Genomic DNA, 16,660 nt, shown 5'->3' with positions numbered 1-16,660 from the left:
TCGGCCTGCCAATGTGTCAGCAAAGTGTGCAGGTACACATGGATATGCATGCATTTATCAATCTGTCCAAGCATGTGTGTGTGTGTGAGTGTGTGTGTGTGTGTTGAGTAATTTAGAGTTCCTCTGACATTATGCAAGCCCACAAACATTCTGACAACTTGCTTTTGACGATTCTATCCAAAGCCTAAAAATAATAAATAAATATATATTTCAGAGTTAGGAACTGCACAACATGTAGCCTCTCAGCCCCTGGAGAGAACATTTACATTTGATATGTCTCACACACACGCTCATCCACTCTCCAGAAATACCTCAAACACACATACCTAAAACATGCCATCCACCCACCCATTCAAAAGCAACGCTGTTCAGCATTAATGTCTGTAGCACTTTCAGTTCCCCACTAGTATTTCTAACATAACATTTCAGTCTGACAGTATATTTGTGCTGTAACTTACTCTGGCTGTGGGCTTCTTCTTCAAGACATAGCTGGGTTAAACTACACCTGCCAACCCCAATATTGCTTTATGTTTACAGTGAATGACGGCACAGTGCGTTGACCAAAAAATGCATTGAAAACTCCACCATAGAGCTTAACACATTCACATTACTCTACAGTTGCATCATACTGTGAGCTTTAAGCTCCTATATTGGCTGAGCTTATTTAAAATTGCAGCTTGTGATTTCTGTGCCATTAGCAGGACCAAAGATACATACATACATGAATAAATCTTATTTTCATTTAGTGAACTTGATGTATATATAAAATATATACATCATATAATAACTAAAACTGAAGAAAAAAAAACTATGTAGACATATTTAATAAAAATTGCAAAAACAACAAAATTCCTAAAACTTCAACTAACTGTAGTTTTAATTGGTATACGAAACACTGACAACTTCTGCAAATTGACTGAAGACTTTTGTATTCAACTAACCAGTGCGGGTTAGTTGGGGTTCACAGAGAGATAAAGACGTTACAGATCTATTAAACATGCTTCCATCACTCTGTGAGCAGCTGAGGGTCTGATATTTTTGATGTAATATGAATGTCTCTGAGTGGCAGTGAGAGTTCACCATTAAGGCTTGTTTGGATCTCTTGAATCATGATTCTTTGGCTCAGCCCTCTCCATGGCAAGAACCTCCAGCTCATTAATACTGCACTGGTTCTGGTTAGTATGGGTGGTTGAGCTGGAGGTTTGTTGGCCCCTTGCCTCATCATCACCCTTGTGGGGTTCTCCGCAGAGCCCAGCCCAATCCCAGGGTTACTCCCCTCAATCCGACCTCTATTAACATTTCATGTAAGGCTAAATAGACATCGGAGAGAAATATTCATTGTACTCTGAAACTTACTGAGATTACTATCGTAATGAGTTCTGGGTTTTAACTTTGGCTACTTTGGTGTGATCTTCAGTACAGGATGTTGTGAATTTATAACATTAAGGTTACATTTGTGTAGATGTAGAATAACATATAAATACTGTATGCACTGTCATTACTGAAGCTATTGTAAACATGCCATTGAATACTGCAACATATTATGTGGGACTTTTACATATTTCCTAATATGTAGGATCAGGATCACCTTGCTTACTCTAACCTTAACTTTAACTTATTGCATTAAATAATAAAGCATCGAATCAAGTATTTACAGTATATTAAAGTAGCAGAACTTTCGAATCTTTCAAGTAAACAAAATGAAGTTTGATAGGTTTTAAATTATAAAAAAAACAACAGATATACTCTTCAGAATGACAAAATGTATTTGGATACCAAACCTAGTGGAACATTCATAGTAAGCAAGTAAGTAAATAAGTAAATACATAGCAAATATTTATGGCAAATATTAAACAATGTCAATAATTTAATTGTGTTCATCAGTCTTAATGTAATACCTCTACAACTTAAGCCTAATAAATTATGTGAATATATTAAATGGATAGTTCACCCAAAAATGAACATACTGTCATGATTTACTCACCCTCATGTCATTTCAATTTAAACCTGTATGACTTTCTTCTGTGGAAAACAAAATAAGATATTTTGAAAAATGTATCCATAAATGCAGTCCAAAACAACATTGGACTCTATTGACCAGTGTTGCAGTACTCAAGACTAGACTTGGTCTTATGTCCAACTCAAGTCCAAGACCATATACTCTATTCATGTTCTTTGTCTTGTCATGTCTTGACAACTGTCTAGTCCACAAACTACATTTCACAACCAAACACACGCGAGAAAAGATAAGGAAATAACGTGAGTTCCCGCGCGAGACTGGAATTGTTAATGAAAATGTTAGCCCGCAAGAAGCCTGCTTTTCAAATGGTCTGTGCGCTAACTTGCAGCAAAAAGGAGAAAAAGAAAAAAAGATTATGGAGGAGGAAATGTTTGGGCATACGTGGGTCTATAACTCCTCCCCGAACTTCCCGCTGCCCTGTATCTTGCTCTCTCATTGGCTGTAGGTCATCGTCGATGTCATTTTCAGTCAGAAGGACACATTTCACACATCAGGATTATAAATTGCAGACAGGTCCAGATATTTAGTATGTCAAATATCTCACGGGTGTTGACGACGTATCGTCAATTCTCTCAGATCGCGTCTTTGATAATTCACACTGCGTGATTGTCACTCATGTGAACAAGCACCGATTTGCCTCAGATTTTGGGCATTTGTCGGCAAGTGAAAATCTGGCCTAAAATCGTGCAGTGTGAACTCGGCATTAGGAACTAATGCTGCAGTCCAGACAGATCGGGATTTGGAATTTGGATTTTTCCTACCTCCTTCTTGGAAATAACGTCTGGAATGCCACTCAAAGTCAGACATTCGACCTCTGAACTTGAGGTACATCGATCAACCCCAACCTCATCGAGACGCGTCATTTGAAGTCCTGCTTCTAATGAGCATAAATGTAAAAACAAATTTTAACATAAGACATTAAAGGTAGGGCAAGTAGTTTTTCAAAAAACGCTGTTGAACATTGTTGATATTTGAAATCAACCCAAACAAACCCACCCCTCTCTTCATTGCTCCGCCTCCAAAACTCACCATCCAATACTAAACACTCTGCTCCAAGTGTCAAACCCCAGCCCATTCGCTGCTGGCAGGAGAGGCGAGTGCACTGACAATGGTGCTAAGCACCTCATTCTCTAGCGGTAGTCAGTGTGCAGTGGTTTACCTGCACAACTCTCACTATCAGGCCACTGTTACACACGCAATGCGATAGTGGATGTCTGTTTATCACGGCTGATGTGCAACAAAATGCTTCAAGAAAAATAAAGTGAAGATGATGAACGAACGACAAGGAAGCACAGAAAATGAACGTACAGTACACAAGAGTAAATACAAACAAGTGCTTGTTGTTAGTCGCCAACAGCACAGCAGCTCCAGACAATCATGACACTCAAACCCAGTTTTACTCACATGTGAAGCGGAATCAAAGCAGCCTCCACATCTGTTTTCAGGCCTTCCCGCTTAGCTCTGTCCAGTGCTGGAAAGCTTTTCTAATATTAACGTGGGTCCTAAAGCGCTTGCCCAGTCATAAACCTTCATTCCAGTGATATTCTTTTGAGCTGTTTTGTATTGTCTCATCTCTCTTTCTGCAGTTTTTTTTTTTTTTTCTTCAAATCTCCCTCTTGCTCCCTCGAACGTTAGACCGTTATACTAATGCTGATTGTTTACATGTTTGTTGTTGGTGTCAGCCTGACTAATTTCCAAACAGTGTTTTTGAAAAACTACTTACCCCACCTTTAAGTTTATGTAACGATACCTTTTATTTTGACTTTTGACAGCTGTTTTTAAACTGATTTTGTTATTTTTATTTTGTTTTTGGCATGTTGAGACTGTCATTGTGTCGTGGTGACATCATGTGATCAACATGTGAATGTGACGTCTGATTGACTGGAACTCACTGAGGTCTGAAGTGGGACATTTAATTTGGGATATTCCCATGTCCAACCTCGTCTCGAACGCAGCAAAATTCCTCCCTGTTTGTTACCTTGGTTTGATTAGTCCCACCTGTGACTAGTTTAGTCACTCTGTGTGTTTATACTCCCTGTGTCAGTTATCATCATGTGCATTTGCTGTTTCTGAAGAATCTCATTTGTATTTTGGTTTTGTGGATTAAAGAACATTTATATCGTCATTCTCAGTCATTTGTGCTTGGATTGCACAGCAGCATGTCATCGGACAGGACTCAGACTCATTGTAAGGGCAAAAACAGCAGAAACTCAAAATATTTTATTTTGTGTTCTGCAGAAGAAATAAATTAATACAAGTTTGGAACGTCATGAGGGTGAGTAAATGATGACAGAATTTTAATTTTGTGTTTCTATCCATTTAGGGGTCCCCGCTCTAAATCAGTGAAATTCATATATTTTAAGTCTCAACATCATTGCACGCTAAAACGGCTCTGAATATTTTAGATGCTATATATACACTGTGCAGCTCCATTCCTTCCCTACACTCTGCATCTCCTTCCCTCTCCACAGGTGGTAGATTGAGGGCTTGAAGGAAGGGAAGGGAAGCTCTTCAATGTGATTACAGCTCATGAAGGAGATTGATCATATCAATCAATCATTCTTGGTTTCTCACTGATATTGATGCTGATGAGCTCCCATCTTTACAAAGAATAAAATTACCCCATCAACAGAGTATAAGACCACCTGGTCCAAATATGACTTTTGACCGCTCACACTTCTCCAGACATAAAATCATTCATCATGTTGCAGTACTTTATGCAACAAATCCTGCTTCACACTGTTCTTTTGAAGGAAACATCTGGATAACCCAAAAATGAGGAAACAGTTGACTCGCTTTGCTTTGCCAAAGCACAATTCAGGCAATGAAAGTGAGCAGTAAATCATCAGTTAGAGCTCAGGAAATGGGCACACAGAGAAAAATTGATAAATACGGTGTGAGAATAAGTCCTGAGAGTCGAAAGAGCTGTCCTGTGGAGACTTGGGCAAATTCTAATAATGAAGTTTGGCCATATCTGTGGATACGGAATCCAGATAGAGGAAGACAGCAGGCTTTTAGATAAAGCCGTGTGTCTCTATTAGTGTGAAACTGAGCTTAGGCCAGGAGACATCCCGCATTTGATGTGCTGAGACAATGCCTCTCCAGGATGAAATGAAATTTGCAGTTATCATCATTATCATGATGAACGATGAGAGTCTGGCCAGGATGGCAATAGTTATGAATACGTTGTGCCAATGGTTTGTTTTTTTACAGACTGGGAAAACATGCTAGCAGGTCTATGGCCCAGAACATCAGGAGATAGAGGCTGGAATGAGAGTCTGTAATTTAACCAGTCAAGATGCTGACTGCAAAAAATGATCAAAAACACAGTAATATTGTGAAATATTTAATCAAATGATTTCTATTTTTTTTATATTTTAAAATGTAATTTACTCATTTAGTTGCAAAGTCAATACTCCAGGCTTCAGTGTCACATGACCCTTCAGAAATCATTCTAATATGATGATTTGGTGCATGAAAAACAATTTTTTTTTTAAATCAAATTTATTAAAAAACGTTCAGTTGTGCTGATTAATATTTTTGTGTAAACTGTGATACATCTTTTTTCAGGATTGTTTAAATTGAAAAGAATAGAAAGTTCAAAAGAACAGCATTTATTTTTAAACAGAAATCTTTTATAACTTTATAAAAGTGTTTACTATCTCTGTTGATCAATTTAATGTGTCCTTGCTAAATAAATGTATTCATTTCTTACAGACACCAAACTTTTGAACAGTATACTGTTTCTATCATGACAATGTTAATGTATTTGGTCTTGGCAGAACAGATCTGCTGCTGCTGCTGATATTGTTGCTGCAGAGCAAGTAGAGGAACTTGCCACTGCCAATACATACACCGATAAGCTGCTGTGAGCATGTAAGACATACTGCTTCAGCACATGCAGCATAAAATCACCCATAGCAGATCTATACAGGTGGAGCTGGGGGAGGTGGAGGGTTTCAGAGGAACTCTAAAAAAAAAAAAAAAAAGTGCACTGCAAACTGCTATAGTGAACGCTAACCAGCTATTTAAATGTTGAGCAGCAAGCTCATTGGCTGCAGATGTGACATGAACCAATCAGCTTGTGCCATGTAGTTAAAGACGTAAATATCATCAGCTTGCATTAACCATCAGCCTGTGCCATCTAGAGTTTCATGATAGAGCTTGTTATTTATTTATTTATTTTTTTAAGTAATTTGCCTTAAATACTTGAGCTGGTGGAGGACTTGTCACAGGCTGCAGAACAACATTCCCAGGTGTCCTCCCATGAAGCCCTCCCTACACTATACCAGTTATAACTTTATGTATCAGGGCCCGTATTTATCAAGCTTCTGAGAATTACTCACAAGAACACTGCTAAGAATTGACTTAAGAGTAAAAAAATTCTTGGCTCAAAGCTGCGTTTAAAAGTTAGTTATTAAGCATCTCAGTCATAATTTAAGTGAAGTGTATTACTAAATCTTAAGTGTCAGTCTTAAGATAGAGATAATTCACGACACTTTGCTGTGCCACAAACAGGATTTTGGATGACAACATAAGCATGGACCAATCACTGAATAGATTTCCTTATTTAAGAATATTATCAGATAAATTCACATTGAATGGTTAAATTTCTAAGAGGAGTTTTCATTCAACACACATTTGACAATAAAGAATTTTCAAGAGAATACATTATGATATACACATTGGAAATGAAAGATAAACACGTTTTCCACCATGTTTTAATTGCAAATTTTAAACCAGTGTGCTGTTAACTGACCTGCCTATATATAGCCTAGATTTTATGATATAATCAGTCACCATGGATTCCAAAAGAAAACCGAACTGGCTGGAGGAAGAAGCGCTACTGCTTGCTGAATTCAGCCCAACATTAACCAGCGCTGACAAAGATGATGCCTGCTCTGTCCAAACGATACTGTTTGATTAACTGCTCATCGTCAAACATTTCAAAAACATTCTTGCTCCCCTGAAAGATTTGCGCACATCTCTGTCTCTTCAGTGCCATCACAAGCCCCTACTGGCAACTCCTAACCACTTGAGAGACCTCTCAAGCTGTCTTAAATAACTGGGAGAGTAAGAGTGATTCTTAGCTTTAAGAAATTTGATAACTTGCTTTTATACTTAAGTTTAAAAGTAGGAGTAAATTTCATGAATTCTCAGCACTTAAGACTAAAATGGCACTTTGAGAAACTTGATAAATACGGGCTCAGATTTCTTTTTTATTAATGTATAATTTTTAATGCACCAGAATCACATGCAGAAATCTATTTAGTCCATTCCTATATTCCTCTGTAATGTGAGTCTTGTCTGTGATCATCATGACATAACATTATACACATAAAAAAAGCCTAGAAATTTCTAGAATGATGTCAGTTCAGTGTTAAAACAGCTCTACTCACCAGCCTGCTCTGTGCTGACAGTGATATTGGCAAGCTGTCTCACGGATCTGCCCAAGCCTGACACTCCATTCAGAGCCTCGATTTGGAATGTGTAGTTGGCATGCGCCACAAAGTCCTGGACCACCACAGAGGTGCTTGCGAGGCCCGTGGGTTTGGGTACGAAGCGCACATTGCTGTTGCATGGCTCGCAGGCCTGTCCATCAGCCCCACATCGAAGACATAAGACATTATAGGTTATATCCTTCCGACCACCTGTGTCACTGGGCGGAGTCCACTCCAGGAAGAGGGCAGTCTCATTGATGTTAAAACCCAAATTTCGAGGAGGGGAGGGTGGTCCTGAAAGGAGAGACACCTGACACATTAGCAACCATAATTATCATGCTGACAGAAATTCATCTGCGAGAGAGAAAAAAAGTCTATTTGCGCAAAATATTATGCAGATTAACTGTTTTTATCTTTTTTTCCCCCTCTCTCAAAAACGTGCATATGCTTTAACTAATGAATCCCATTAATGCCTTAAAAATCACATGAGAGCTTTTGCCATCTCTCTTTCACACCCTCCCTCTGGTTTAGCTGATATACAAATGTCTCTGCTCTAGTACCCCGGTTCTGCTTCCTATAGAACCCCGGCTCAGAGCCAGATACAGGGAAGTCTGCGTTTATCTGCTGTTTCCCAGACTCAGCTAATGATGATAATGAGAATATGTCCTAGACATGATTATCATAGTTAATGATAATTGCACCCACTCGTGAATAACAAGGAAGTAATTATTCCTCCTCTCCTGTTTTTAATGCAGATTGCTGCTGGTGTTGAAAAGATTGAGTTTGGTGAATAATTTGAGTAAGCATGATGGGGGGCAGAAGGAGGGAATAAGAAGAGGATGATGAAGCAGAAGACTGAAATAAGAGAAATTCTGATCAATAAAATCAGAAACAATAACAAGAAGACGAAACAGAAAAGAGAATGAGAATGATGAGATACTTATTTTTGCCTTTTGAATCTTATTTTATATGTGTATTTCTCCTCTGGGTAACTCAAACCAGTGCTATAAAAACTTTCACACCTCTTGTATCACAGCGCTGACTTGTTCTCTCACATTTCATATAATACAGCTGGAGTCATCTTGCGTCTCAGTTATAGATGGTATTGAAAATGACTTTGAAGAACTTCAATATTAAAGGGGTCATGACATGAGAAATTTACCTTGACCTTTTGGCATATAAGAGGTCTTTGAACTATTAAAACATCCTGCAAGTATAGCTTAAAACATCCTCCTCATTATAAACAAAGCATTTATTTAATCAAGCTCCAAAAACAGCTTGTTTTGATATTGTAAGATTTGTGATGTTACACTGGCAAATACATGCATAACGACTGCTTCCAGAACAAGACATTGACGAATAGTTATAGATCATCTCACCATAGGCCCCGCCCACTTACTTCAGTCGCTTAACTACTGACATTTGCCTACACTAGATGTGAGTGCCGGGTCGTGACAAAAGCAAATACTAATGACTGAAGCTGTACATTGAATTCAGTATACAGGTACAAGTTCAGTTCCTGTATACTGAAGAGTGCAAGAATGTTTGATTTGATGTGTCCAGTTTGGACAGCTCGTTTGCATCTCTGTACAGACTTCAGAAGGATCCCAGCGTCGGAAACAAGAGAATGGCTTATTTTAATGGTGTCCTGGATCGTGTCGGAGGATTGTATGTTTGTTCAGATCATGTATACATATATATTAGAGATGCACTGATACTAAATTTCTCTGCCAATTATTCAGAATGATATGTTATGAATGATTCAATGCAGATACCGATAGTTTGATTTTTCTTAAGGAAAAAAAATCTTTCCCAAATAATGCTGCAAACTATACAGGGAACCCTCTCCTTTGGTACACTATAATATCAGAGGTTACAATTAACAACAAATGTATTATATTCAGCTGCTATTTATTTTAAGATATAATAATTACACTCAAATAAAAACAGTTTACAATAGTTTTCATAGGCACTTGTCTTCATAAGCAAATTTATTCAAACATGTAGTTAACAGTAAATAAGCTTCTTTCTATTGTTTTTTTTTATTTTATTTTTTTATTTATTCTTTTTTTTATTTTTTTTTATAGTTAACTATGGAACTGTGAGCATTGGAAAACATTCCTGAGGTAAATGTCACATTATGGCCCGGTTTCACAGACAGGGCTTAGCCTAAACCAGGATTAGGCAATAGTTCAATTAGGATATTTAAGTAGCTTTTATAAACGTACTCTAGAAAAAAAACAAAAAAACATTACTGTTATACATCTTGAGACAAAACAATGGCAGTGACATATTTTAAGATATGTCAGTACAAGTTGCTTTCAGGTAAAACAGTTCAAACATGCATTTTAGTCTAGGACTAGCTTAAGCCTTGTCTGTGAAACCAGGGCATGTGACATATTGTTCACAAGCTGTTTTATTGACCTCTTTCCATGGTTGAAACACAGATTAATTGATTATATGAGACATGCTATATTCTGTTAAGTTGTACTATATCTTTCAACCAACATACCTTTTGATGTTCATACATGTTTTTTGAGATATAACTTGTATTAATGTGGAAGAAAAGACTTGTGCTGCCGCATGAACTGAGGCACTACAGCGATCTGTCACGTCACATTTAAGAATGTCAAAATGGCATTTATTGTATGAATTTCGTCATAAAATTGACAGAATTTGAAAATTGGGACTTTATTTCTTATCAGAAATAACAAAGCCCAAAGCGGTTTGTGATTATTGGATGGGAGGCACTACAAATAATGTAGCAAAAAAAAAAAAAAAAAAAAAATCTATTTTTTAACTGTTAATTCGTTATTGTCGTGTTAACTAAATTCAACACGAGAGATTTTCTTCACAGACAGTATGAGTTGCAGTATATATATATATATATATATATATATATATACACAAAAATGAGACCATGCACTGATATTCAGTACAACAAGGCTCTTGCTTGTGTAAAAATGCTTAAATATTATTTGTTTCTTTAAAATATTGTAATTTTTTTTATGCTGTAACCACTTTGGAAACTCAAATGTGCAATTTTTTCATTGCATTTAAAGCACATTAAAATTGACACTGGGAAAAAAGGGATAAGAATGAAAACAAAATAGTAGGCTGACTAACGTGTGCAGGCCATGGTGGGAGGGTCCTTGCTGGATCTGTAGTAGCTCTTCTCGCAGTGACACTGTGCCGAACCCTCTGTGTGGCTGGAACTGTGTGGTGGACACTTTGAACATTTGATGTTTCCTGCAAAGGCTTTGTAGAACCCAGGTCTGCAGGCTGTGGGGAAAACATAAGAGAAAAGTTAAGGCTGTGCATTCCAGGGTTTAGTGATAATACAAACAGACATATTTCTAATTAGGGCTGTCAATCAATTAAACATTTAATTGAACCTTAAAATTGAATTATAAGGTATGGCAGTTATTTAATCAAATAATTCACAGTTATTCACACATATCAATATTTGCTGGAATAACACCCCCACAAATTTGAAAAAGGCTTTAGAAACAGAAAAAAATACAATATATTGTATTATTTATGTGTAGTATTATATGTGAGCACACTACCATTTAAATGTTTGGGGTCAGAAAGATTCTTAAAAGAAATTAAACTTACTTTTACTCATCAATGCATTACATTTATCAAAAGTGACAGTAAAGACATTTATAATGTTAGAAATTATTTCTATTTCAAATTAAACATTCTATTCATCAAACAATCCTGAGAAAAAAAAATAAAAATATCATGGTTTCCACAAAAATATAAAGCAGCACAACTGTTTTCAACATTGATAATAATAAAAATGTGTAATAAAACACAGAAGACTGGGATAATGGCTGCTGAAAATTCTATTTGCCATCACAATAATAAATTACATTTTAAAATATATTACAAGTGAAAACACATTTTAAATGGTAATAATATTTCACAATATTACTGTTTTATTGCATTTTTGAACAAATATATGCAGCCTTGATGAACATAAGAGACTTCTTTCAAAAGCAATAAACAATCTTGACCCAAAACTTTTGAATGGTAGGGTATAAAAATTCACTTTGCAATCATGTTCACACAAGACACATAGCATTCCATCTATGAGAAATGAATTTTCTTTGTATGTTATAAAAAAGTGTTAAATGCAATATTATATTGTTTTAAATTGTTGGTCAAAATACACATGCAGATGAATATGAAGTGAAGTGACATTAAGGCCAAGTACGGCAACCCATACTCGGAATTTGTCCGATGCATTTAAACCCATCCAAGTTAGTGCATACACATTAAGAGCAGTGAGTAGTGAACACACACACACTGCAAACCGTGGACACACACACCCAGAGCAGTGGGCAGCCATTCACTGTGGCGCCTGAGGAGAATTGAACCTGTGACATTCAGGTTACAAGTCTGTTTTTCTAACCATTAGGCCACAACCGCTCCTAAAAATATCCCTAAAAATGACCAATTAAAATATGGACACATGAGGCAGATAAAATGTGAGGTGATGTTTTCAATCTTTGACTACCCCTGTCTGTCTCAATGGAACTGCTAGCTTAAGAGATACATTAAAAGCTTCTCCTTCTCCCTCTTTCTCTCTCTCTCTCTCTCTCTCTCTTTCCCTCCAGTGTGCAGCCTAACTCATTTGATCTTTTCTATGCTCCTAACCATAGCAGTTCTTAAACACTCCGTCTTGGACTTAGACTCCACACTGAAAGACTCGCCGAGGCCCAGGAGAGCAGCCAGACGAGACTGAGTTAAGTGGTACACACACAAGCATACATACACACATCATAAATGTAAGATAGCAGATCTCTTTCTGAAGTCTCTCTCTCTCTCTCTCTCTCTCTCTCTCTCTCTCTCTCTCACACACACACACACACATACACACTAGTTTTACTTTTATTTAAATTTGCTCCTCAGAGGTTAGTAATTCTCTACAGCCACAACATTACAGGCATTGATCTGTTTCTCTCTGACTCCAGACACCTTCTCCTGTAACAAGGCCATTCCCAGAGAGCTTCGGAGCTTCCCCAGCAGCCTTTCGTCCTTATTGTGATGCAGAGAAACAAGTTCTGTGCACAGGACCTCTGTTAGCATCTTTTAAAATCGGTATAGGCGTTTGGCAGCGTTCCTAGCAAGGAAAACAACTCCAATGTATAAATCATTAATGAGGGTTCTTACTTTTATTTAGATCTGTTGTAAACAAAGTCAACTTCTATTTTATGGAAATGGAGAGCATATGTTATGGAAGCACAAATACGACAAGTAGTCAAACAAATGAGCCACCATCCACATCTGAGAAGTTTTATAAAGAAGAAAAAGAAAGATCTTTCATGATTTGCACATTAAAGTCAACATGAAATGCTAATTGCAACCTATTTTATTTCTGCAATAAGACATATTATATAGTGAAACAGGGTTTTACACAGGAGTAAATGTAGGCTGGGTCTTTTATCTTTTGGGAATTGATTGGAAAAGCATGCATTACATCCCAGATAGGACCAGGTGGTTGAAAGGGCGTAGTTAACCCCTTAGCATTCCAGTAAAATTTGCCTAAAATGCCTAAAAAGGGCATACTTTCATTTAAAGTTAATTGCATGCTGTTCTTGAAACATTTGGAGTATATGCTTGGTTTTGGTCTCTTTTGAAAGGTATGTGTACCACAGGCAGTACTAACAGGTTAAAAATTCAGAGAGATTCGTGACATCAGCTTAAAAGGAGGGGTGAGCTAGTTATTATTTTTTGTTAAATAAGTTTTAATGAAAAAAATAAAAACAAATCCAATTTGGAACACTGTTTACTGATGATGTGCACTTTAATGTGAAGTAGAAAACAATAGAGTGATTTTTTTTTTTTTAACCATTTTTTCCCTAATAATGTCAGACAGTGGATTTACATCACAGGAGAATTTTTTTTTTCTTCTTCTTCTTCTTTTTTCCCTCAAAGTCATAAAAAATTCCACTACAGTGTTTTGTCCATCACATCTCAAATTATATATTGTGTTTCAGACATTTTGGAATAAAATGCCAGACTTCTTTGTCTTGTTAAAGGGTTAGTTCACCAAAAAATCTAAATTCTGCCATTAATTACTCACCCTCATGTCGTTCCACAGACCTTTGTTCATCTTCTGAACACAAATTAAGATATTTTTCATAAAATTCTATGGCTCAGTGTGCCCTTTATTGCCAGCAAGACAATTAACACTTTCAGATGCCCAGAAAGCTACTAAAGACATATTTAAAACAGTTCATGTGACTTCAGTGGTTCAACCTTAATGTTATGAAGCAACAATAATCCTTTTTGTGTGCCAAAAAAAAAAACTAAACGACTTTATTCAGCAATATCTAGTGATGGACGATTTCAAAACACTGCTTCATGAAGCTTTATGAATCTTTTGTTTCGAATTGGTGGTTCGGAGCGCGTATCAAACTTCCAAAGTCACATGATTTCAGTAAACGAGGCTTTGTTACGTCATAAGTGTTTCGAAATTTCGGATGTTGAGCACTTCTGTTAATCTATGATGATTTTGCCTGATGTCCCTTGGTCTGTCTGTCTGGTTTTCTTTTCCTTTTTTTCTTGTCAAAAAAGGAATAAAAATAAAGTATAAAAAAAAAAATAAGTGTTTCGAAATTTCAACGGTTCACCACTGGGGGGCGTGACTTTGGCAGTTTGACACACGCTCTGAACCACTGATTCAAAACAAAAGATTTGCAAAGCTTCGAAGCTTCATGAAGCAGTGTTTTGAAATCACCCATCACTATATATTGTTAAATAAAGTCATTATTTTGTTTTTGGTGCACAAAGAGTATTCTCGTCACTTCATAACATTAAGGTTGAACCACTGTAGTCACATGAACTGTTTTAAATATGTTTTTAGTAGCTTTCTGGGCATTGAAAGTGTTAATTGTCTTGCTGGCAATGCAGGCCTTGCTGAGCCATCAGATTTTATCAAAAATATCCTAATTTGTGTTTCGAAGATGAACAAAGGTCTTATGGGTGTTGAACGACATGAGGGCAAGTAATTAATGACAGAATTTTCATTTTTAGGTGAACTAACCTTTTAAAGCTAATTTCGCAGCTAGCTTTTTATGTATCCCCAGCACACAACTAAAATATATTTTTACCCTTTCTTCATAAATTTATCAAAAAAAAATTATTTTAATCCAAAGCATGCTCTCCACTGGCACTGCTGTCATCTTGGTAAACAGGTACAGTAACTTTTGAAAAGAAAAGGAAAAAAAAAAAAAAATGTTACAGGATTTTTTTTTTTTTTTGTGGTGGAAATTATGCCACAACTGTAGGGCAATCATTTTTGAACTCTTTGTTTAGATTATAATAATTTTAAACATTATAATTTTTTTTTTTATAGTTTAAGATTGAAATTGTGAGTTTGAGACAATGGTCAAACAATAAAATATATACAGAAGCAAAAATAAATAACATATATAAACATATAAAACAAACAAAATATAGAAACAAAAATAGAAAAATAATATTGAAATCTTTTTTTCAAAAAAAGAAAATCAACCCCTAGGATATGAGAGTGCCCAAAGTTAAAGAAACACCTATTTATATGCATTCATTAGATACCAGTATTGCTCCAACTATTTATGCTCCAACTATTACTCCTATTATTAGATCAAAACCACAAGTATTGACAATTTTACAAGGCCCATAGCTGCTCTAATTAGGCCAACAGAAGAAGTAGATCTGCCTCAGTGAAGTGAAGACCAGTGATACCAAGAACGGTACGATTCTGCAGCATTTACCTTTCCCCAGAGGATCCACAGGCAGCCATGCTGCAGAACGGTTCAGCTCTCAATATCAAAGGATACAAAGCAGGATGAGGCAGCGCTGGAGGCAGGCGTGATAACAAAGTGGTCGTTTAGATCTAGGAAATTAGTTCAATTTTAATTTGCTCACATTGTAAAATGACTCCCGGTATGGCTCTTTGCGAAGCTTGTAATTACACAGAGGGGAAAAAAAATAACATTGGTATGGGTGCACTGGGAAAATAAAAGCAAAAAAACATAAAAACAATACTACATTCACCTTTAATTAAGCTTCATTTTCAGTACAGTTCATTTGGCTTTATTTGTTTAATGATTTCTGTTGTATTTAGAACAATTAAGACTCATTCATATACCAGACTCATTTTCAGGTGCTAAAAGAGTCGTTTTTGCTACTTTCACCTCAAAGCAGTTGCTGGATCCAGCAATGCCCACCATTCAGGCATCTACCTTCTAAAAAGCCAATTAAATACAACCATCAGTGCCAGTTAATGGACTCCGTAATGGCTATGTCAATATGAATATATATTTTCCCCTCAGACAGACATGTATTGAGTATCAGCTGACATACTGTCTGAGCAGGGGTTAGAACAGCAGGGAGACAGTAATTTAGAAAATCGATCCAATTCCCTGCAACCACGCTTTAAACTTTTCTAGAAAACGGCCGTGGCTTTGGGAACGAACCTGAGGAAAGTTGTTCGGTTGCCTGACCTCCAGTTCTGGTTTTGCCTAATGGTCATGTAGCGCATAATAACAACAGCGAAGAGGTTTAGGTGGTCCATTTGGAAGAAAGTGAAGGGTTTTATTATTCCGAGTGTGTCTGAATTGTTACAATGACAGACAGCGTAGAGAGTAAGTCGTTCTCTCTCTCTCCCAGCAATCATCCCATCTCAATGGCACTTTGCTTGCCCCCAAGGACAAGACCTTTATGACAGGAGGACAAGAGAGTGTCTGTGTGGAAGATATAGTTCTAGAGATTCCTTCCCTCCTCTTCTCTCTTCGTCTTTTCTCGGTGTCTCTTTTCCTCTCTTTCGATGACAGTTTTGGGGCATTTTCCAGCATCGCTGTGTTTGTGTGCATGAGGTGTAAGGGTAGGAGGACATGGGAACTAAGAGAAAGAATTTTAGGAGAGAGAGAGAGGAAGAGATGTAGTCCCACAGGTAAACAACTTCATCGTTAGCACAGGGGACTGCCGGTTGAAAATGCAATTATGATTTCGTATGCGGTTTAAAATTCTCATTCGCCTTTAATGAATGGTCTCAGAGCTAGTGACCTGACGGGGCAATGCAGTCTAGGCCTCATCATCTCTCTTTTCTCTCTCTCTCTCTTGCCTTTTCTTGGTCTCTTTATCTCTATCCTTCATTCTCTCTCTTTGTCCCTCCATCCGCCCACCTCCCTCTCTGTATCTC

General features: G+C 36.9%; 1 protein-coding gene across 2 annotated transcripts in view; it reads right to left on the bottom strand.

Moving 5' to 3' along the window:
* The window catches only part of epha6 (eph receptor A6), a 140,646-nt gene that overhangs the window by 30,494 nt on the left and 93,492 nt on the right, over positions 1–16,660 (bottom strand). For both annotated transcript variants that reach the window (XM_051901662.1, XM_051901669.1), the window contains exons 4-5: positions 10,588–10,743; positions 7,420–7,755 (exon numbers count right to left, since the gene is read on the bottom strand). In XM_051901662.1, coding sequence (XP_051757622.1) covers positions 7,420–7,755; positions 10,588–10,743 — 492 coding nt within the window. The remainder of the gene's footprint in view (positions 1–7,419; positions 7,756–10,587; positions 10,744–16,660) is intronic.

Source organism: Ctenopharyngodon idella, chromosome 1, assembly GCF_019924925.1.
Source record: "Ctenopharyngodon idella isolate HZGC_01 chromosome 1, HZGC01, whole genome shotgun sequence".
Taxonomy (NCBI): Eukaryota; Metazoa; Chordata; class Actinopteri; order Cypriniformes; family Xenocyprididae; genus Ctenopharyngodon; species Ctenopharyngodon idella.
Note: the sequence above shows the minus strand (reverse complement) of the source record. Positions and strands in the feature narration are given on the sequence as shown.